Source organism: Pinus tabuliformis, chromosome 5_1, assembly GCF_031772625.1.
Source record: "Pinus tabuliformis cultivar Carrire ecotype Pingquan chromosome 5_1, CPIR1, whole genome shotgun sequence".
NCBI classification, from domain to species: Eukaryota; Viridiplantae; Streptophyta; class Pinopsida; order Pinales; family Pinaceae; genus Pinus; species Pinus tabuliformis.
In genome coordinates, this window is record NC_142305.1 from 67,007,519 (window position 1) to 67,030,165 (window position 22,647).

Here is a 22,647-nt window from a genome sequence, read left to right on the forward strand (position 1 = left end):
TTTTCCATTAATGAAATGAAGTATTATTTCCGCTGCATCTTTGTGTATATGGTTATCTCTGTAATTTGTTGCGTTCCTGTTTAAATCCGGATCAGCAGGAGTCCTAGGACAACGTGAGGCAGCAGTGCGAGATGCACAAAGTTTTTGCAGCAGCGCAAAGGTCAGAGAGCGAGCACTTGTCAATGACAGAGGGAGCTTCAACATCGGGAGTGTTTCTAGCCTAACAGAGATGTCAGCGTTGGGAGATCAGTTACTTACTTCTCAGTAACTGAGTTGTAGTGTAGTAGTTAGAAGTGGAAGTGCTATGGGCAACACGATGCAACATGATGAGAGGGATTACAGGGCAGATGTAGTGGCAGGGCCATGGGCAACAACACAGATACGCAGGGAGCTCTCGTACAGATGCAATAGTGGCAGTGGCAGGGCCATGGGTAGCAGTACATGATGCAACAATGCAGAGGATGTTGGGCAGTAGGCCTAGCATCAGCACAAGGATCGATGCCGGATGATCAGGGTGATGCTTAGTGAGGAGTATTATTAGAGCATAGTCCTCGCTAAGAGGGAGTGTTAATTTGGGGTAGCATCGGATGTGCTCTAGCCACGAAAATTGGTGGAGATGCTAAAGCACATGAGATCTCCAATACCCAGAAATGGTTTGGGCATAATCTAACCAGTTTGGGAGATATTAAAATAATTAATATTTTTAATGGAGTCCCTAAGTCTAAACTTAGGGAAAATAAAATATTAATGTGAATTAATCTAAAACAGAGATAGAATGGTCCAAAAGTCAAAGCCAGATCTAATATTAGCCGTTGATTAGGGACTTAATCTGGGCCGTTGAATTGTCAATGGGAAAAGTATAAGAGGAGGCTTGAGGGTCACTTGGAGAACACACCGAGTTGATCAATAATTTGATTTTCTGGGGCAGGGCTTGCTGAGGAAATCAAAGGAGTGATCAGAGTCACAACTAAGGGGTAGGGAATGCAGTAGCAGGGAGGCAGAGATAGTACTGGGAGCATCATCGCAGAAGACGAGAGAGGGTTGACGCAGACCCAGCCAGAGGCCACGCAGAGGTAGCCAGGAGCTGTGCAGAGCCTGAGGAGGGTTAGCATGGGAGACATAGAGGCTCCAGAGACTGACACAAAGCCCTAAGAGGCTAGCACTGGGCCAAAAAGGCTGACGCTAGGCCAAAGAGGCTGACGCAGACCCTAGAGGTTGATGCTGGGAGATTTTGTGGGGCAGATTGGGGCTTATATCTATCTTCGACTGAGAGGTACTACTGCCAAGGACATTCTTTGTTGGGTGAGCCATTTCTTTCACCCAGATTGTATTCTGAAACTGCTTAATAATAAAACCCTCAGATAGCTGCACTGGTTTTCCTGCATTGGGTTTTCCTGGGACATTGGTCCAAAAATAACGGTGTCACTTGTGTGTTTGTTTTATTTCAGTTGATGATCTGTAGATGTTGATACTGTACTTGTGTTTATTTTCAGTATTTACATTGTAAATAACTTGTTAAGTAATTAAACAAGTAGGAAGAAATAAACTAGACAATACATGAAGAATTTCTAACAGGTTAGACTTAGAAATTCCAACATTGTTGAATAAGTTGTAGATGACCCTTTTGATCCAGCTTCCTGCAATGTTGAATCCCATTTTCAAGTATCTTATCATAGAGGGAGTAGTCATTTCTTTCAATCCAATAGAGTGATCTCCAGTCTTCCCAGGCCTTAGCTCTGATAACATGTTGAGAAATCAATGCTAGTAGAGTTAGGGTTAGATTTCTCCTTCTTGATAATTAATGGTGAATTATATTGGCTTCTTTTATATCTTTGTTATATTATCTTTCACCAAGCAATCACCAAATCATATGTGTATGGAGATCACAAGAACAAGAGACATAAGATGTAGGCACTCTACTAGGGCAAAACCCCTATCTAGGGGAAAACGCAATCAAGCTTCTCCCTTCAATAGTTAAGATCAGATAATCCAGGACTCTTCAACCTAGACACAAACCTCCTCCAACCACCAAATCATCCCTTTCTTCCAGCAACTTCGACCTTGCAGCAACAACACTTTGATCCAACAAATCTAGAATTTCGACCTTCCAGCAATAGAATCTTCGACCCAACACTTTCAAAATTTCGACCCTCCTAGTAGCAAAACTTCGATCTAGCAAATAGCCTAGTAAATTCACACAAAAGAGAGAAAGAGATAGCCCAAAACCTTTGACTTGTATTTCTTCCTTCTTCACCTTGAACTTCACGCGTTTCTACACTTGATGTAGATCGAACTTGTTGATTTGATGTCCAAATAGATCATATTTCTCTTGTATATATAGCCTCCTCCATGGGACAAATTGTCTTCTTGTACACTGACTTCATTAGGTTAGGGCCAACTTGGTGTGGAGGTGACAAAATAAATTTTTGACTCAATAATAAATCTTTTTACATGATACGAAATCCCAAGAAGGGTCACATTAAATGGACAATGACTTTAATGAACCAGTATAAAACCTAGAAGTCCACAATGGGGACTTTGACCTATAAAATGATGACCCAAGCATGAAACCCATGCTTTAATAAGTCATTGTAATAATAATAAAAATTTCTTGTTCATTCTTTGACTCAAATATAAATATGAAGACCAAACCTAGTTACATTCTTCAACAAGATTTTGTGTTGCAGAACGATGGTGTTGTTGGGTTGCTCATGTTGAGTAGATTGAGAACCCAGTGTGAAACGTTTATGAAATGTGGTTTGCATGGAGGAAGTGAAGGCGTGGAGGCTTTAGAGTAGATAGTGATTCGACATATTCAGTAGAAAGAACAAATTTCTCCATCCAATTGGTGTTGGATAGTCCAATGAGTGTTGGGCGAGGATCATTGGTCGTGGGCGCTTCCAACAAATAGATTTCTGTAGATTCGCAAGAGAACGATATTTCATGTCTGTGGGTGTCAACATGCTATGAAGGAATTTGAGTCTTTCGACTTATGGTTGTAAGCTAATCCAAGTAAATTTGTTCAGCAGATTAATAAAATAATTGAGCAGCATAGCAACAACAGGGTGGTTTCCCCCCGAAAGGTTTCCACTAGAAATACTTGTGCTCTTATGTGTGGATGCTTGTGTTAATATTTCTCATGGTTATTATGTTGAGTTTATTGATGTTTTCATATTCAATTAAGCTAATGTTGTAAAAGTGCATATCTATTTGATATTGTGTTAAAAAATTAAAAATGATATAAAGGCTAGTCACCCCCCCTCCTTCCTCCCACCAGTAGTGATTTCGTTTCCAACAAAGATATGCACTATTCACAATGATCAATCTTTTGTAGGTTTTTTAAGCTGAAATTGAACCATAACTTGCATGAACTAGTTCTCTTAGAGTTATGTTCCAAATACATTAAATTCTGAAGTGGCATAAGTAACTTGGACCTCTCCATCAAAAGTTATAGTGTTGGGAACAACGAATACTAAGTTGTATTAATTTGAGAATATCCTTCTCTAATGCCATTTGTTACACTCCAAATTGCATAGAAACTGAAACTATAATGAAATGTTTCCAAAATAATAAGAATGCTATTAAATAATGTGTGCAAGACAAAAACAATTACGGAGACACAATTTCCACTCTAGAAGGAGAAATGTGACTTTCAACCATCCAAACTAGATATATAACACATTAACCTAAAAAACAATGAAATATGATAGATAATTTTCCATAATGCTTTATAATAGAATGAAAATCATCTAGTAAATTGACCAATCTTCATCTTAAGTCTTTACTAAAAAATCATGGTTTCCATGCCTACACATAATAAATAGTGTCAAACATACTAAAATGGTTGACAAAATTAAATGACCTTGAGTAGTAAATTTAACTTTTGTAGCCCAACTAAGCTATATAAATTCATAAAATTAAAAGGTCATCTTATATGTTGTGTCAAAATGCAAAACAAACCATATAAATTCATAAAACTATATTAACCACAATAGAGCAAATCAAATACAATGTGGATTGAACAAAATATTCATCACTAACATCTGACTACATGAAATAAAGTCAACGTCACTCCACTTGACCAACCTTACATAGTACATTAAGTCATGTAGCTTAACTAAACCATATAAATCCATAAAACCAAATGGAAAGGTCATCTTATATGTTGTTTCAAAATGCAAAACAAACTATATAATTCATAATAATGAGAACTATATTAACAATCACAGAGCAATATCCAATATCATCAAATATCACTGTGGATCCAACAAAATATGCATCACCAACATCCAACTTATACTGTATAGGATACCTAAAATAAAGTCATCATCAATCCACTTCTAAGACGGCATCAACCAGTTGATGAAGAAACCATCAATTAATTGAATTTAGTTTACTCATTTGCATTGTTATTTTGTTTAATCCTTTTCACTAGTTTAGATTCTAGATTTTGGAAATGCCAATCATTTCCACAGTGTAAGATGCATTTTCAAGTGCCTGGAATTAACCTGATATATTATAGACATAAATGTAATTTTTCCAAAAAGGTATTTGATAAATATGAACCATCCTTGGATGTCCATGGAGGTAAAATAATATACAATGGGACCGTATATCCAACATGTAAGTAGAAAGATTCATGGATATAATAATGATATAGAGCTTTATCCAATGTCTTTTTGGAGGCAATACAATTACAACTTCTAGGATAAAGCTTTACGGTGTCCTTTAGTATCAAAGCCCAAAGTTTATGATGATGTTTCTTTTGTAAACAATCTTGAATATAAAAGGAATATTCAAGGAAAAAACTCACATCATCTTGCCAGCTGGTAACTAGCAATTTTTTCTTAAACAAACCTTTCAGAACCATATATGGTTCCTATATCCACAAATCTAGTAAATTTTGCTCATCCTTGACTCAAAAACATTGCTATTAATATACAATTTTTAAACTGGTTTCTAAAGCCAGTTATTCACAAGGCTCTTAATCATTTCTCTGCCACAGTTAATCTAACCTGTTTCCCATTACTGCACCATGTGTAAGGATAGAAGTGGTCATTCTTCTTATAAAGAATCATCATGCCAGTATTCATTGACACTGAACATGACTGCAGTAAATCCAGTCATTATGGTCACAAGGATGGATATTTGATAATTATCCAAAATATGCATTAGCTCATTTGGTAGCTTTACAAAGCGTAATAAACTAATATGACCCCAGCTGATGTTAAACAACTCTTTGATTAAGTTTGTATAGCTAGCCCATTGGCTCTGATTCTTGCATAACACCCTCATGTCAGTCACTTGAATTAGGTCAATGTCACACACAGATCAAGCTACTGTGATAGAGGAACACACTCAAGTTCCATCTCTAATGTTCCAGACTCCACGTTTTGCAGTTTCAAGGTTACCTCCTGCTTGACTTGTCCATCAATAAGATTGATAGTACTATCACTTGCAAGTGCATTGTCAGATGTAGCCAGCCATTTTCCAACCTGCACAGGGCCAACGATCCCTGCATTCATGTACGCTTTTGCAGCAGAAACCAGTGGTTCAATATTGACTTCAGCCTCGCCCATGCTGTCATCTGATGAGAAGGTGTCTTTATCAAAGACTTTCTGCAAATGATAAGGACACGTGTTTAAGAAAATTACACTCTAAATGGTTTCATTAAAAAACAATAGTGGGAAAATAAGGAAAACCACTCTCAGATGGCATGACTCATGATTTGTTTCACTTTAACCTGCAGAGTATGGTGAAACATTAGGTATGAAAATGCACTAATACAATTTAGATCCCGGAAATGGGCATCTAAATTTACTCACATCAACAATCATATCTCAGGCACATGAAAAAAATAAAAGATGCAATAGTGACAGGAAGCATTCTTGTTCAACACTACACTGAGTTACTGGGAACAAGGAAGCAAGAAAATAAGAGTGTCCATAAATGGACATAAAAATAGAGATGTTTGGCTTCCGGGAGATGCCAATATAGTTTTGTGACCTCAGGACCACTACAAAAAAAAATTTGTTACTTTGCTGTCTATGTCACATGACACGAGGAAATGGGACACAGAGGACATTATATATATATATATATTACAAATTACAAATACAACAATGAAATATAGACAAAAAATCCTTTTCTTAGAAAATAGAACATTTGCAAATTGCAAACCAATTGGAATCCCTTTAAATCTCAAGTTTACTCTTCATCTGCAAAACAAGAGACCATAAGAGTTCTTGCCATCCAGCTGAAAGAATGAAATTAGCTATGTTGCACGGGGATCCGTCCCCCCTTAAAAAACCTGCATACCCTAAGTCCCTATGTTCCGGGGACTTGTGGACACTTAGGAGACGTCCCCAAATTGTTGGGGATTTCATTGGGGACTTCCCTGCCGTGCCCAAGACGTTCCAGGCAGATTTCAGGGATGTTCCGGACGGATTTCAGGGACATACTGGAAAGATTTCAGGGATTTTCTGGGCAGATTTCAGGGATAATCTGGGCATATATCTTCAGTTTTGACAATCATGGACATTGATGATTGGACAATATGATCACTTTTCCCATCCATTATTTTTGTATTGCACTGAATCTAAATCTGTTGTACAAGTTGCAGCTCAAAACATGGGTTTTGTATGATGATGGGTTTCAATTGGGTTTCTAGTAATTTAAATATTGTATTTTCAACAACAAAATTACAATAAGCAAAGTCTCTATGTCAAGAAAACAAGAAATGCAACATTTCAAAGGGCTGATCCTTGTGGTTATTGCTCTTGCTTTTTCTCATTTTTCAAGTCATCTCAGCTTTTACATATTGTACATGGGTTTCCAGGAGTCATTCAAGTCCAATGCTTCCACCATCCCAACCTCAAGCATTGTGAAAAACAATCAGATAGTAGTGACTTGGATTGGGTACTAAATGTTTGAATAAATTCCTATTCAATCACCTTCTTAATGAAATATGAATCTAATCTCTTTATAGAATCAAAGTATTTTATAGTGGTTTTCAATACAGCTGTAAAAGTTTGCAAAACCTCTTGAGAAGGGAATGCCTTTTACATTTAGCATAATCATCATTAACAAGAAATATGAAGAAAAGCTGTTATAGAGATAGTTCTCTGTCTCATAAACCATTCATGGACTTTATTGCAAATTGAAAATAGTTACACTTAAGTTTCCTAAAGCTAAACTGCATTTTACTCATGTCTAGTGGCCAATAATGGAAAGTCACTCAACCCTTTTTAAGTTGCTTGAAATTTTTCAAAATTGGCAAGTGTTGAGAAATGTAACTAGTGTTGGTCTTCATAATTGTATTTGAGTCATAATGTAATTGTAAAAAGGAAAAAAAAAATTATAAAAGAAAAAATATTTTTAGCAGAGGTTTCATGCTTTATGTTTCTAGGTCAAACCTCCATTGAAGGTTTCTAGGCTTGTGTCACTGTCATTATTTTATAGACCCTTCTTGGGCTTTGAAAATCAAACAACAACTAATAAATGAGTCAAAATCTGTTATATTAGTCCCCTCCACCAAGTCGGTCAGCCCACACTTCATGTCGGCCTCAAAGAGTAGTCTCCAACCACTATTTATAGCAATGGATTCGACCTATTGTGAGTGTATAAGAAGAAATGATTCGATCTGCAATCTACAAGTGAAGAAAATGTGCGAGGAACTGAAGGAAGGAAGGAAAATCATAAGAAAGGACGAGGATAATATATCTAATCTAAGGAAGCCAAAATTTCTAACACACATGCAAGAGATCTGAACTACAGGGAGGAGACAAGAGACTGAAAATCGCAGAAGTGCAGAAGGACAAAGTCCTATTGGATTAGTTGAAGTATTGATTTGAGTTGGCCTCTCTTTGGTGATTTGAAGGAAGATTCTTAAAGGCTGACTTGGTGGATGGAGGAGAGTCTGTGTCATGGTCAATTAGGTCCTAGATTGTCTCACTTTGACTTGGTTCTTCTAGTGGAAAGATTTTGACTGGGTTTTCCCCTTCTAAGGGGTTTTGCCTTGGCTTGGAGCCTATCTCTGGTGCTCTTTATTGTCTTTGTGATCTTCTTGTTGGCATTTGTCTTGACTCTTGATGATGGAAAGAACGTAATAATGAAGTACTTGTCTAAATATCACAAAAACTTGTCAAAAGATCAAAAGGAAATCAAGTTAAAGAACTCTAATCTATATTAACGAACTATAATCTATATTCTGCCCTAGATTTCCAACATGGAATCATAGCTAAGGACATCAGTATGAGGGCAGTTCGAAGGTCACAAAGGCTTCAAGACAAGGAAGAGAAGCTAGTTCTCTAGGACCAAGATCCTAGAAGGAAAATTCAAATGAAGAATTAAACATTATAGGCATATTTGTAAGACACATTCCCTATGGTTAGACTGTAGCTCTGAGATAGAAAAGCAAAGGAATTTGAAGCACTGGTTGTGGGATCCGAAGTGCTAGGCTACAAGCCTAGACTAGGCCGAATCCTTTGGAAGAGAAAGCAAAGATCTGTGTTCACGTTAGGTCTGACATCACCATCCAAATTTTGGTGTCACCTCAGAAGGTCTGAAATTCAAGTTCTGTGCATCATTACAGAGATGACCGAATCACATTTTTGAGATGTCTTTTGTGAACTAATAGCAGTCCCAATCTCCAGCAAAGACCCTTCTCAAGAAAGAGACTAAAGTTGAGTTGTTTAGAGTCCTTATAAGCCTAGCTGGAAGGTCTATTATGAAACATCACTCACCATATTTGAAGAAGCCACCATATTTGAAGAAGCCAAGATTCCTGTGGAAAAGGACAAAAGTCTTGAGCATATATATATAAGAAGGATGAGCCATGCAGTGATATAAAATCCGACCTTGAAACATAGAAGAGAACCTCTACTTTATCAAGTATATTGGGTTGGATTACTGTGATTGGTGGAGCCCTAATAATAGGGTCATACTCAGAATTTTATATCAGGCCTGTAGCAGCCTCTCCATAACACTAGTCATGTCATTATTCACCCTTTAAAGAAGGATTATATTTGTTTTTTGTTGAAATTTGGTACCGGAGGACAGGTGATTCCCTTAGGCTTTGATCTTTGGCCTAGGGAAAAGTGTCCAAAAGAATTTAATTTTTCTCCTAAAGTAACTTTATAATTTTTATAAAGTTAAATCTAATTTAAAAGTGACTTTAAGTGATAAAGTTACTAAGTCTAATTTTAAAGTGACTTTTATAAAGTCAATGAAAAATTAGAAAGGAAAAGTGACTTTGGAAATAAATGACTAAGTGGGTCTTTATTAAAGTGGGGTGAACTAAAAAATAGAAAATGAGATTTAAATGAGCATTTAATCTCAGCTATTGATTTAAATCTATTTCAGCCATTGGATTTAGGGATCACCCAAAAGTCACTTAGGGTTGGGTTAAGGGAGGAAAAGGAGGAAAAGATCATTCATTTCTTTCATGAGCAGGTTGAGAGAGAGAGAGCAATAGAGCAAGGGAGATTTCTGGACAAGGAGGAGAAGGAGGCAGCAGCTTGGCACACATACCAAGGCAGCATTTAAGAAAATCCTTACAGCTGAATGTGCAAGCAGTAAAAGGCAGATTTTTGCTGAGCAAACAGTAAAAGGCAGATTTGTTTTTGCACAGAAATCGAGGCAGCTGAATTTCTGCACAAAAATCGAGGTCCATACAGTCTGTCCGTACCGTCCGTACAGCATGTCCGTACAGCCTGTACAGCCGTCCATATCGTCCGTACAGTGGCCGTACAGCATTGTGTTGCTATTTGGAAATTTCTGGTGGGCTGTGAGGCTCAGAAATCGAGATAAGTTGTAAATTTGCTTGCTGATTTTTGCTGAAAATTTCACACTGTAAAAAGGCATTTTCAGAAATGAAGAAGAGCTCTCGAACTGGTTTTCCCCAAGAGTTGTAGGGGGTTTTTCCAGGGTCAAGTTGACCAAAAATCTCAGTGTTTAAATGTGTTTTAAAGGCTGTTTATTATTGCTGATTTTTATTTTTGCAATTTCCAGCATTCTGTAAAATTTTCAGAATTTGTGTTTTCAGCAATATTTATTTTTTCAGCTTGTTAAATGTATGGTTATGGGAAATGGCATTTAACTACATGGGAGAAATAAGGTGAAACTGAAAACCGGGGTGGGAAAACAGAAATTTCTACATGGTATCAGAGCTTGAGTGCTGAAGGGCAGTTTGGGACAGCAAAAGGAAAAATTACAGCTGCTGATTTTTCACTCAGAAAATTCCAGCAAGCTGATTTTTCATAAACAACAGTTTTATCTTTACCACAGCAGTGCTATTTTTCAGTTTTAGGACAGCAAGATGTCATTGGGATTGAGGGTAGAGGATAGGCTGGATGGGCATACAAATTACAGCGTTTGGAAGGAGAGAATGCAGAGTATCTTTGAGGAGGCAGAAGTCTGGGATATCATGGTGCATACCACACAGAACCCTGTTGTTGTGCCTACTGATGCTACTCAGTTGACCGCTTATAATAAAAAGAACAACAAGGGTAAGAGGCTGATTCTAGACGGAATCAAAGACCATTGCATTCCTCATGTGAGAGGAAAGAGCAATGCCCATGATATGTGGACAGCATTGTGTAATCTCTACCAGAGTACCAATGAGAACCGAAAAATGGTCCTGAAGGAGAAGCTGAAGAACATTAAGATGGGTAATGATAGTGCAGCTGGATATCTCACAAAGATTACTAATGTGAGAGATGAGTTGGCAGCGATTGGAGAGGCCATTCCACCCACTGAGTTGGTGCGGATTGCAGTGAATGGCCTCCCCCGTTCATGGTTGAACTTTGCTGATGGGGTTTGTGCACGTGAGACCCTTCCCACATGGGAGAGGTTTTGGAATGATTGCATTCAGACAGAGATCAGGAAAGGACAGCTTGGGGCAGCCAAGCCAGTTGAGCAGGATGAGGACGTAGCACTGGTGGCAGGAGGCAAGAAAGGCAAAGGGAAGAAGCAGGCTTACACAAGCGGTGGTGGGGGCAAAGGCAAAGGTAAAGGTAAACAGGGGAACACACAGAAGGACTATTCCAAGGTGAAGTGTTGGAATTGTCAGAAGATGGGACACTATGCAGTTGTGTGTCCGGAGAAGAAGAAGAAGAAGGGGAAGAACCAGGACGTGGCAGCTTCAGCAGAGATTGAGGACTTTGCAGGTCGTTTTGACCGGGAGTTTGCGTTCACTACATGTGAGTCCTCTAGTGCAGGATCACCTGCCACACAGGTTCAGAGGGAGCATGCCTTTCCCTCGATTAGCGGAGCATCTTCAGGTATCTGGTATGTGGACAATGGGGCTTCACGTCATATGACAGGAGTCCGTGAGTACTTCTCAGAGCTTTCAGAGAGTGACACTGATCTAGAGGTAGTACTCGGTGATGACAGAGTTGTTAGAGCAGTCGGGGTGAGGACACTGACATTTCAGAGGGAGTCCAAACCTCCCTTGAAAGTGTCAGATGTTCTTTATGTGCCAGGGATGAGGAAGAACCTCATATCCGTCTTAGATTTGGAGGACAGAGGATATGAGGTACTGTTCAGGGGAGGACAGGTGTTGATGTATCCCAGGGGCGCTCCAGCTGATTCAGCTAGAGTGATAGGTGTACACCATGCAAAGGTGTACAAGTTTGCATTCTAGCCCCTGTTGGCATTGAGCAGTAGTACCGACAACAGAGCTAGCAGTTCTGAGCTGTGTGAGATTTGGCACCGCAGGATGGGACACATGTACATGGAGCCTTGAGGACATTGCGGGAGATCACTACAGGTGTGCTAGATTTCAGTACTGATCACTTTGATACTTGCAGAGGTTGTGCGATGGGCAAGTTTGCCAAATCCCCTTTTCCCAGCAGTGACAACAGAGCGACTGGGATACTTGATTTGATTCATTCCGATGTGAGCGGTCGGATGTCTCATGTTTCCTTGAGTGGATATGAGTACTATGTTTTATTCATTGATGATCACTCCAGGAGGACCTGGATTTATTTCTTGAAGACCAAGAGTGAGGTCTTCAAGCGGTTTCAAGAGTTTAGAGCTCTTGTGGAGACACAGACAAGTCGGAAGATCAAGCCCCTGAGGTCGGACAATGGAGGAGAGTACACCCTTGGAGAGTTTGTTGACTATTGTGCGGAGGCAGGCATTAGGAGGGAGTTCACTGTTCCTTACAACCCCCAGCAGAACGAGGTTGCGGAGAGGAAGAACAGATCCATCATAGGGGCTGCCAAACCCATGTTACATGATCAGGGGTTGCCATTGTTCTTGTGGGCAGAGGCCTGCAACAAAGCTGTTTACTTGCAGAACAGGAGTCCACATCGTGCCTTGGGGCACATGACTCCGGAGGAGGCTTTCTCTGGGAAGAAGCCTGATATTGGTCATCTTCATATCTTTGGATGCATTACATACTCCTATATACCCAAGGAGAAGAGGACCAAACTAGAGCCCACCGCAGAGAAGGGTATCTTTGTGGGCTATAGTGAGACCTCAAAGGCCTTTCGGATTTACATTCCTGCACAGAGGAGAGTTGTTGTCAGACGAGATGTGAAGTTCGAGGAGGACAGGGCCTTTAGGAGGTCACGGGAGTTAGAGTATCTGGATCAGCCAGACCCTCAGCAGCAGTTGAGTCAGTCGCAGGGATCCAGTGGGCAGGGATCAGGAGGATCAGGAGGTACATCTATGAGGATGTCAGGTCCATCAGTGAGCAGTGGCTCGCCGAGCCAGAGGGGTTGTGCTCCGGGCAGCATGCAGAGCAGTTCACAGAGCAGTTCACTAGGGAGTCCACTGATGGACAGTTCACACGGTACCTCAGCTTCTATAGGTTCAGGTGCAGGCAGGAGGACAGCGGACAGACAGTCAGGAGTTCAGGCTACTGATGGTGAGGAGGAGGAGGAGTTTCATTCTCCTATGGGAGAAGCATGCTTAGGGAAGAGGAAGCCCAAGTGGCTTCAGGACACCTTGAGAGATGCCACATCTGTTGCTGAGCCGAAGAGGCCGGTCAGAGAGAGTAGACCACCTGAGAGGTTTTGTAGTTATATGGAGATGGTTACCAGCATCCTTGACTCTGAGCCTTCTAGCTATGAGGAGGCAGCTAGCCAGCAGGTTTGGAGAGAGGCCATGCAGGAGGAGTATTCTTCTATCATGAAGAATGATGTTTGGGAGGTGGTGCCGAGGCCTGAGGGAAAATCCGTGGTTACTTCCAGATGGCTTTACAAGGTAAAGCATGCTGCAGATGGCAGCATTGAGAAATTCAAAGCAAGGTTTGTGGCTAGAGGGTTCTCCCAGGTAGAGGGAGTTGATTATGAGGAGACCTTCGCTCCCGTGGCTCGATATACTTCGATACGCTCCATTATATCGATAGCAGCAGAGATGGGTTGGAAGATCCACCAGATGGATGTGAAGACCACATTTCTCAATGGCTTCATACAAGAGGAGGTGTACATTGAGCAGCCACAGGGCTTTGAGGTGCATGGGAAGGAGTCCCATGTGTGCAGACTGAAGAAGGCCCTTTATGGCCTGAAGCAAGCTCCCAGAGCTTAGTACTCCAGGATAGATACATATTTACAGGGGATGGGTTTCACAAAGAGTGAGGCAGATCCGAACCTTTACTTTATTGTGATTGGTGAGGAGCCTCTCATTCTGGTGCTGTATGTGGATGACTTGGTCATTACAGGTGCAGAGAGACTCATAGAGCACTGCAAGAGAGATCTTGCGGCGGAGTTTGAGATGAAGGACATCGGCTTGATGCATTACTTTTTGGGTTTGGAGGTGTGGCAAGAGGAGGGGCATTTCTTCTTGGGGCAGGGGAAGTATATTGTGGACATCCTTAGCAGATTCCACATGGAGGATTGTAGACCCATGTGGACATCGATGATCACCAACTGGAAGAAGCTTCATGCTTCGGATTCTGAGTTGGTGGATCCCACATTGTACAGGCAGCTGATTGGTTCCTTGATGTATTTGGTCAACACTAGACCAAATATCTGTTTTGCAGTCAACACGATGAGTCAGTTTATGTGTGAGCCTAGGAAGGTTCACTGGGTGGCTGCAAAACACATTTTGCGGTACTTGCAGGGGATAGTGGATTATGGTCTGGACTACAGGCAGGGAGATGGAGTGAGATTGGCAGGATACACTGATTCTGATTGGGCAGGTTGTGCTTCTGATAGGAAGGGCATATCTTGTGGTCAGGAGATGTGCCAAACACATGTCCTAGTTTGTTTGTGTCCAACATGTGGAAAATGGACACGGAGGCCTTTGGGGTTGTATCCTATTACTTAGCTTGCTATGCGACAAGCTAAGTCACAGGACACGTCCTCCAAGGTCCCGTGTCCCGTATTTAATGTGCCGGACACGAAAATGGCCCTAAAACGTGTGGAAAACGTTTTTCATCGTGTCCTGTAAAACGTAAAACATATTCGCCGGTTTTCGTCGTGTCCTTCATCTGGAAAACGCGTATCCCATTGATCGAAAACGTTGCCCTAACGTTTTTCCTCCGGTTGAATACGTACCCCACTAAACCGTGTAGTTTAAAGCCCACGCAATGGATTTTTCCGGGTTCTTTTCGTCGTGTGCTATCGTGTGGAGCTGTTGTGTGTGTGGAGCTGCGAGCTGTTGTTTGAACTGAGTTTGGAGCAGAGTGTGGAGCCGATTGTGTTGTGCAGCGTTCAAGAAAACCGGCCCGTAAACCCGTGTTCAAACTTCACGTTTTATATATATATGATTGATGGGGTTTATCCTTTCTAAGTTATTTATGTTGCGGCTTGCCCCATTTCTGAAATCTGCAAACTCAGAACTGTTCCTAACCCTCCATTACTTAATAACCTCTGAGAAATGACCTATTCTTCAGGTTGCTGGCTTTGATGAGTTTTACAGATGTGTTATTTGTTCTCGTGCTGCACGCATGTTAACAAATAACAACTAATGTGAATGTGCAGTTCTTCCATTTACTGGTATATATATTAATAATAACTGTTGTCTGTGGATAAGACTTTAGTTCATTCATTTGGCTTGATAACTACAAGAGATTACAATTTATTGGCATGTCTGGTAGCATGGACATGCTGCAGTGGAAATCTTTTATTCAACCTTTGATCTATAGCAAACTTGCATTCCATGAATATTTCGCTGCAAATTTCCCATGTTATATTACGAGCCAATTCTGCCATTAGTTACTTGTTCCAGTGTGTTTGTAGATCTTAACATCTTTTCTGTATATTTGTTGACACTTGACAATAATTAGAGGTTGAAGCAGTGAGCTTGATAAGAAATGACTTGCTCCAATGAGCCATAACAAGTATCTAAGACAACTTTGTTTTCTATTGAGGGGATTTTTTCCTGAATTTCACAACAAAACGGGTTTCAAAATTCAACTAGTCTTGTCCAATGACCATTTAAAAAACAAAAAATTGGGATGGGGCTGTAGAAGCCAACAATAGCATGGTAAAATAAAGAACTATGCATTGCACATCAGAAGATATAATTGTAAGGTCAATAAGCACATGTAGGTTGCATATATAAGGATAAAGGTGTAAAACAAGGGATGACAATCATGAAAATATCCAAGGCATAGGTATAAAGAGACCAATAAATGATGAAGAAAAAGATAGATTTACAAAACAGAAAACAATATGGATAAAAAACTATATTTCGGTATATATATATGTATATTTTTTTATTAAATATATATAAAACGTGTTCCCCGTGTCCTGTTTCCAGGTCGCTGCGTTTCGTATTGAATACTCGTATTTACGTGTCCTCCGTGTCATGTCCTCGTGTCATGTGACTTAGGCGACAAGACAGCTTATATCAATGCCAAAAAATGACCAAGAACGTATGCATAGGGCAGTAATAATAAAATGACAATTATCTTTGGCATCTCCAAATAGCAAAAAATTAACATAAATTTGAATTTGAACAATAGATTCCAATTACAAAATGCCAAAGAATGCAATACAAATAGAGCAATACTGCAAAGGAATAAGTCAATTTCCTTAACAAGGGTTTTCCACAAGTAATTCCCTGTGATCGTAGATAGAAAGATTATTTTGTTTATAGGTACTTTAAAGTTTATCTAAACTATATTCATTCCTATTCTCATAGTTGTTGCCATCATTAGTGGATCCTTGACTCCACTTGGCCAATGGATTTGACACTATTCAATAATCTTCCAATCACTCCATTTATAAAGCCACTTTACTACTATTGCTAAACCTACTTCTCCATAATCACCTTGAGCCTTTGTATAACAAGCATTAGCAATCAGCCCCAAGGGTTAGCTTAGTTGGTCAAAATCAGTGCCTTGTCGTTCGAGAGGTCACAGGGTCCATTCTGCCCGAAGTCCTTGGGGTTAGGCCTTGCTAGTGGGCCGCGGGGCTAGATTCACTTCGGGGTTGATCAGCCCAGATTTTTCCGTGGATGTAGCGACCACCCGTTGACTAAGGTGTCCGTGAACCACAACCCAAAAAAAAAGAAAAAAAAGAACAAGCATTAGCAATCCTACTTTAAGGAAGTCCCTCTTGAGTTGTAGAAGAGCCAACCTAAAGTGTGAAGAGGGTTGATGAGGTGACATTGGCCTCCCTCTTAGTTGCCCATAGGCTAGTATCAATCTTTTAGACTTGTACTTAAAGGTGCTAGTCTGTGAAGTAACACTGTAAATTGAACTAATGCTTTGAAGAGGGTGAATACAATTTGATCCCTTATGAACTATAATTTTTCAAATGATTATGTTCCTTGATTAGAATGAGTGTGAGTATGAGTTTATTTATTTTTGATACGTTGATCTTGTCTTGCAGCAAGCACTACCCTGTATTCAACAAACTTGGCATTATTCCAACAGACACACTATCAACACTAGATCTATAGTATCCTAGCTCATCTTGGAGATTTTTTTGCACGTTGATAATCTGAAATTTGATTCATGGAGGGATTACATGTTGTTTTTATTGGACAATAAGCACTCATTACACAAAGTCCAAGGATTGACCATTTTAATTTTTAACCAGAGCTAGTTATATATCACTTTCCAAATTGAACAGCATAATGTTAAGTTCGAGGCAAAATATTATCAGTAGCTTGTTATTGTAGTTCCATTCATAGTTTTGCACAACAGTTTATATATGCAATAATCAATATATCAAAAGGACATTTATAAGAAACTGGACAACAAGTAAAGGAGGATTTTCAAGATGTTTTATTTCAATACATAAGCATGATATTGGTTTTGACTGCTCACCACTTTCAGCGGAGGCATAGGATTTGGAACAGACAGCATAAGCTCTTCATTCCAAACTGGGTTTAAATTGCTCCTTATGACTCGTGTCTTTACAGTCTGCAGAGAATTAACAAGAGGCAACATCCCCAAGGTATATGGATATAGTTTCTGATAAAAAGACCAAAAATATGCTTTTTATGTATCAAAGCAAGATGGTAGAAAGACATCGAAAACAACTCACTTGATGCCCAATTGTCAGCACAACATAGGGATCACTAGTAATCATGTCCCGTACAGCAAGGTTTGTGCCTTTCACAACTTTGATTTTTAGCAAACCTAGAAACTCCACCATACCTAACTGTTGTGTACCAAAAGGTTATTTCATGCATATCAACAATATAAAAAAGTAACTTTGTAAGAAAGAAACATTAGTAACAGCATTAACTGCTTGTACCAGTGAATTTCTTTTCATCTCTTTATTCTCTGGTTCTCTCTTTCTCCAGCTTTTTCGGAAAGCATGACTAAGTCCAGAAAGACGAGAGCCATGGATTGTCTTGCCTGTGGGTTTTTGCTCCAGAATATGGCCCAAGCTGTTGCTGGAAAACCTATATTGCACTGATGAGCTGTGGCTTGAAGAGGACGATGAAACTGTACGTAGGCTAGGCTTTACAAATTCTTGCAGCTCATATTTGTGCCTGCACGGAATTGATATTCACTTGCTTCCACTTCTAAAAATGTATCTGCTAACATAAGTGTCCAATAACCAAGTAGACATATGTACGTGAAGCAACTTACCTAATAAAATTAGAACGCTTTTCAGATGATGCCTCTGGTCCAGGTTTCTCAAAATTTTCAGGAAGAAGAGCTTCATATATTGCATTTGCAGATGCATTTCCACCAACATCAATCATAGCATCAACTTGGTCACTCGTCCACTCATCTAGTGTCACTGATAAGACCTGTGGCAGAAGAAACCAAATGTTGAAATTGATAAATATCCATAATCCCAAAGGGTTGTAGGACCTCGACCAAAACTGTCATATAAAGTAAAAGTGAACTATCCATCTACAGTATTATTCAACGACCCTTTTCTATGTAAATACTTGCATTATTTATAAACATTAAAAGTTATGATGTAAACTCAGCACTTTGACATGAATCATTTAAGCGGTATTACCCTAGGGTTTAAGAATGCCAGTAGAGTCAATCAGATTTTTGGGTACCACCTGAGGATGGCATTTGCTTCATTCAGATTTTTGGGCATTTTCACAGTTCCGAATGCAGTTCACGGTTTCCAAGGCAATGCACCTGTCTCAAGGCAGACCACAGTTCACAGACCACAGTTCTCAAGGCATTGATTAAAATTATTGGAGTTATTTTTCGCCGTAGTCTAACAAGACTGCTTTTTTTCCCTGAAAATTATGGAAATTCCAGCCATATTCTGATAAAATCCGGCAGGGATTTTTGTAAATCCAAGTTACAGCGGTCAAACTTGAAGATTTTAGGTGCCCCAAAAGTTTTTGATGGTGCTGAATCCATTTCCACCATCAAAAACATGATTCGAACATTGCCTCTACAAGATTTTTTTAATTTCTTTTGCCCAGATTCCAGCCACTTTTGGCCGTCTGGGCAATTCCTCTGCCTCCGTAGACGACTCCCTATTTTTCATGTGCCATGCCAAGTTCAGGTTTTGGAATTCTCACCTTATTCACTCATTTTGAGGCATGTGTCACAACATTTGATGAGACATCCCTCTTGGAGATGGCATTGGGGATTTATTGTGGCACGTGTAGATGTGTTGGGGCTCTCCCATTAACTTGATTGGAGGAGTTTGATTCCCCTTGGAGACTTCACCCATTGCTTGCTGGAGCTGATTTCAAGGCTGTCCACTTCTAAAAAACTATTTCATTGCTTGTTGAGCCTCTTCTAATTGGAAGAATCAAGTGCCCACAATAGAGGACCCTAGGGGATTTGCATTGCACATTTAAGGAAGGTTTTTAACCTTGCCCAGGAATTGTGGAACTGCTGTGGAGGGGCTTCCCTTTGGATGGGTTTATTTCATGATTTTTAGGATGTCTTTCACCAAGAAGACTTGTAATTGTATGGCCACATTTGAGGAACACCAAGAGTCTTCTATTACGCGTATTGTGGAGTTTGTGGAGCATCTATGCACTTTGGGGGACTTTAACAAGTTTTATACGTCATTTTGCCTTTTCAAGGTTGGAGATCAATAATTAAGAATAACCACCTGAGTAAGCTAGCTCAGGGAGAAGAATAAAATATGAGATCTATACTAGACAAAGAAAGAAATTTAACTAATAATTTTTCTTAGATTTTTCACTGTTAGATTCCTTTCGAAACAAACAAAAAATAAAAGAATTTTGATTTTAGGGCTTTTGGTGTGTTGAAAATATGTAGCTGCAGTCAGTATTTAAAGTCAACAAAGCCAATATTAAAATTAATATTTTATTGCTGTTCAAGTCAGCCTCAAGCTTACAGGTCGGCCCCACCTCTTGAAGGGGTTTGACCCTTGGTCAAAAAACCCATTCAACTGGACATGCATATATTGGCAACTCGATCTCCTCATTTGGCATCATCACACAACCAATTCGGATCTGTTCTAAGGAGTATCTGATCACACATGCGAAGGGAAGAAGAAGATGAGTTTGACCAGTGAAGTTGACCTCTCTATTCTCTGCTTTGACCAGTGTTGACTTGGACTATTCTGCTGCTGTTTGACCAAATCTTTGACTGTTTTTGGAGGCAGAATATTCCAGGAATCTTTGATTGCCAGTTGACCAAATTTTGGAGCAGAATATGGACTGTTACCAAACTTTGACCACAGGTCAAAGTCAACAGTTTGACCAAATTTTCTGTAGCAGTTACAGAACCAAAATGTGGCCCTTTTGACCTCAGTTGACCAGAAGCAGCAGGGCTGAAATTTGGCCTCTTTGACCAGATTTGACTTGTGAGCAGAACTTTGACTTTCTCTCTCCTTTGACTTGGTTTGACTTGGAATTTGTTATGGTCAATGGGATGATATGTTGACTGGATTTCAGATGTACAAATTGATTTGAATTGGACAATTTCTCATAAGAAAGGTTGTTGGGTTTTCCCAGCATAAATTTTGTCTCTTGTGCATTTTATACCACCCTACTGCATTTATGGTTGAAATTTTCTGTAGTGTAATTGCTTAATGATCTGAATGTGTCAAATAAGTAATTGTATCATTGGAAGTAATTATCTGGCAGAAAATTTGTGGTTAGATTAATTGCACTATAAAAATCAACATGGTATTAGAGATTTGGTGAAGGAAAGGGTATTGAGATCACTCTTAAGAGACCACCCTCTGCAATCTGAATATTGTCCAGATTTGAATTATCTTTGACCTAAGTCACTCTGTTTGGTGTACAAAATCCTTGAAATTCGAAGTTCGCCAAACTTTAACATCTAGAATTTATTCATTTCAGTTCACCGAACATCAAAGCAAACACAAACGCAAATCTGAGCTGAACTTGAACACGAATTCGAACATGAACAGGATAAAAAAATCACCTTAAAATTGATTAAATTCGGCTTCATGTTCAAGTAAATCTGAGCAGTTGATAATTTAAAAAAAATCAAAAATCAAAACCCTAAATGTACATTGTTGTCTGTGCTCACAACCTCACACTCTACTCTCGACCCCGGTGTGCTGACAGGCACAGCCACACAGCGACGGCAAATGCGTTATGCAAGTTGACTTAGCTTGCAACTGTGATTCTTGGAAAATAAAAATGCAAACAGTCCACAACATTGGCCTTCTATGCTGGTGTTTGTTTTCAATTCAGCCAATGTATGTCTAGATTCAATGTACCGTTATGCATGCGGGAACACACAAAGAGTTGAAAGATCGCCCCACCTTTGTCCAAGTTGCAAAATGTACCTGGCTTATCTGGGTGCAATGAAGTTTTTGGTGATATGAACTTGATTACCTCTGGTCACAAAGTCATAGGAAGACAAATTCTTTAGAAGTATGGTATTTGTGATCTAGGACCCAAAGCCTTTACGAACAGAGACCTGAGACCTCAATTATTTATATTGAGTTGACATCTCGGTTTTGCCTCACCTTGTATTAAAAATATCACGAGGATGGTATAGTGACCAGCTATCTAGACTCAATGATTATAATCATATCTTTATAATTTATGAGTTGAATACATCTTCCTGAAAATAAATTAAGAATGGGAAATTCTTTATTCTGAGCCCTTACATGAAACACGGTGATGAAGACAGGAGAAAAGCTCTAAAGAATTGTCATTCAGGTTCATGTTCTAGCTAATGTTTTTGTGTTTATGCATATACCTGAGCTTCCAAATGTCCAGGTGCATTAGACCTAGTCCTAATTATATTTCTTCTGGAGTTCATTTTCAATGTGCTCAGTGCACTACTTTTATTTAATGCATTGTTTACTCATATGAGTGGCATTCTTGGTTTTACTACTCACTGGTATCTTGAAAATGATTTTTTCAAGAATATGGGGCCAAAATTTCTAGTATGTCAAACTTAATGCCAAACTTTATAGCCAAAATTTTAAGTTCAGAACTTTATTCGAACTTCAAAGTCGCTGAATTCGAACACAAACACGAACACGAACACGAACATGAACACGAACACGAACACGAACACGGTGACTTAGTCTATGACCATGGCTTCCTATACTAAGACAAAGAACAAGTTGGAAGGTGCCTCTAACTTTAGGGCTTGGAAGCAATGTTACATTTATCGTCGGGGGTCCAAAATTTTAATTATCTTCAATATCGGGTAAAATATCGGAAATTGTCGGGAAACTTTAAAAAATACAAAAATAATCATTTTTTTTTCAAATTTTTAACTTCTAAAACAACATCAACATCAAACAAACGCATCGCCACATAAACATGAAAATAAAATCGATATATCAGATGTATAAGATGTCAAGTGATAGTAGATACATCAGATATCGATATTGAAATATGATATTTGTCCTAACTCATAAGATCTAAAAGAATGATATCATATCATATCCAAACAAAAATAAATGTATCTCATGAGATGAATCATGGTAATCAAAACAACGACCTTCCCCTTGTTTGCTTGATGGAAAATGGTCAATTCATCCTCAACAATGTTATCAGAACTAGACCAAAAGATTGGTCGACCAAAAAATACATAAAATATTCAAATTTTTAAAAGAAAATATAATTCATGTGCATCCATATGAATCCAAATTATTATACACAAACATGCAAACTTTCTCATGTAAATAACAAGGGCGCATATAACCAAAATATCACCGGGTGTAATCCATATCTGAATCGAAATAGATCAATAGAGAGGCTCTAAATGGCCTCTAAAATCCAAAGAAAATCATGTTACAACAAATAGCTACATAACATCGAAATCATTGCCAATATTGG

General features: G+C 39.2%; 1 protein-coding gene across 1 annotated transcript in view; it reads right to left on the minus strand.

Moving 5' to 3' along the window:
- Positions 1-4,525: 4,525 nt before the first annotated feature.
- LOC149163479 (putative ADP-ribosylation factor GTPase-activating protein AGD11) overlaps positions 4,526-22,647 on the minus strand; it is an 89,235-nt gene continuing 71,113 nt past the window's right edge. Inside the window, exons 2-6 of the mRNA XM_089431742.1 lie at positions 18,005-18,168; positions 17,664-17,904; positions 17,451-17,567; positions 17,231-17,326; positions 4,526-5,618 (exon numbers count right to left, since the gene is read on the minus strand). Coding sequence (XP_089287868.1) covers positions 5,337-5,618; positions 17,231-17,326; positions 17,451-17,567; positions 17,664-17,904; positions 18,005-18,168 — 900 coding nt within the window. The 3' untranslated portion in view covers positions 4,526-5,336. The remainder of the gene's footprint in view (positions 5,619-17,230; positions 17,327-17,450; positions 17,568-17,663; positions 17,905-18,004; positions 18,169-22,647) is intronic.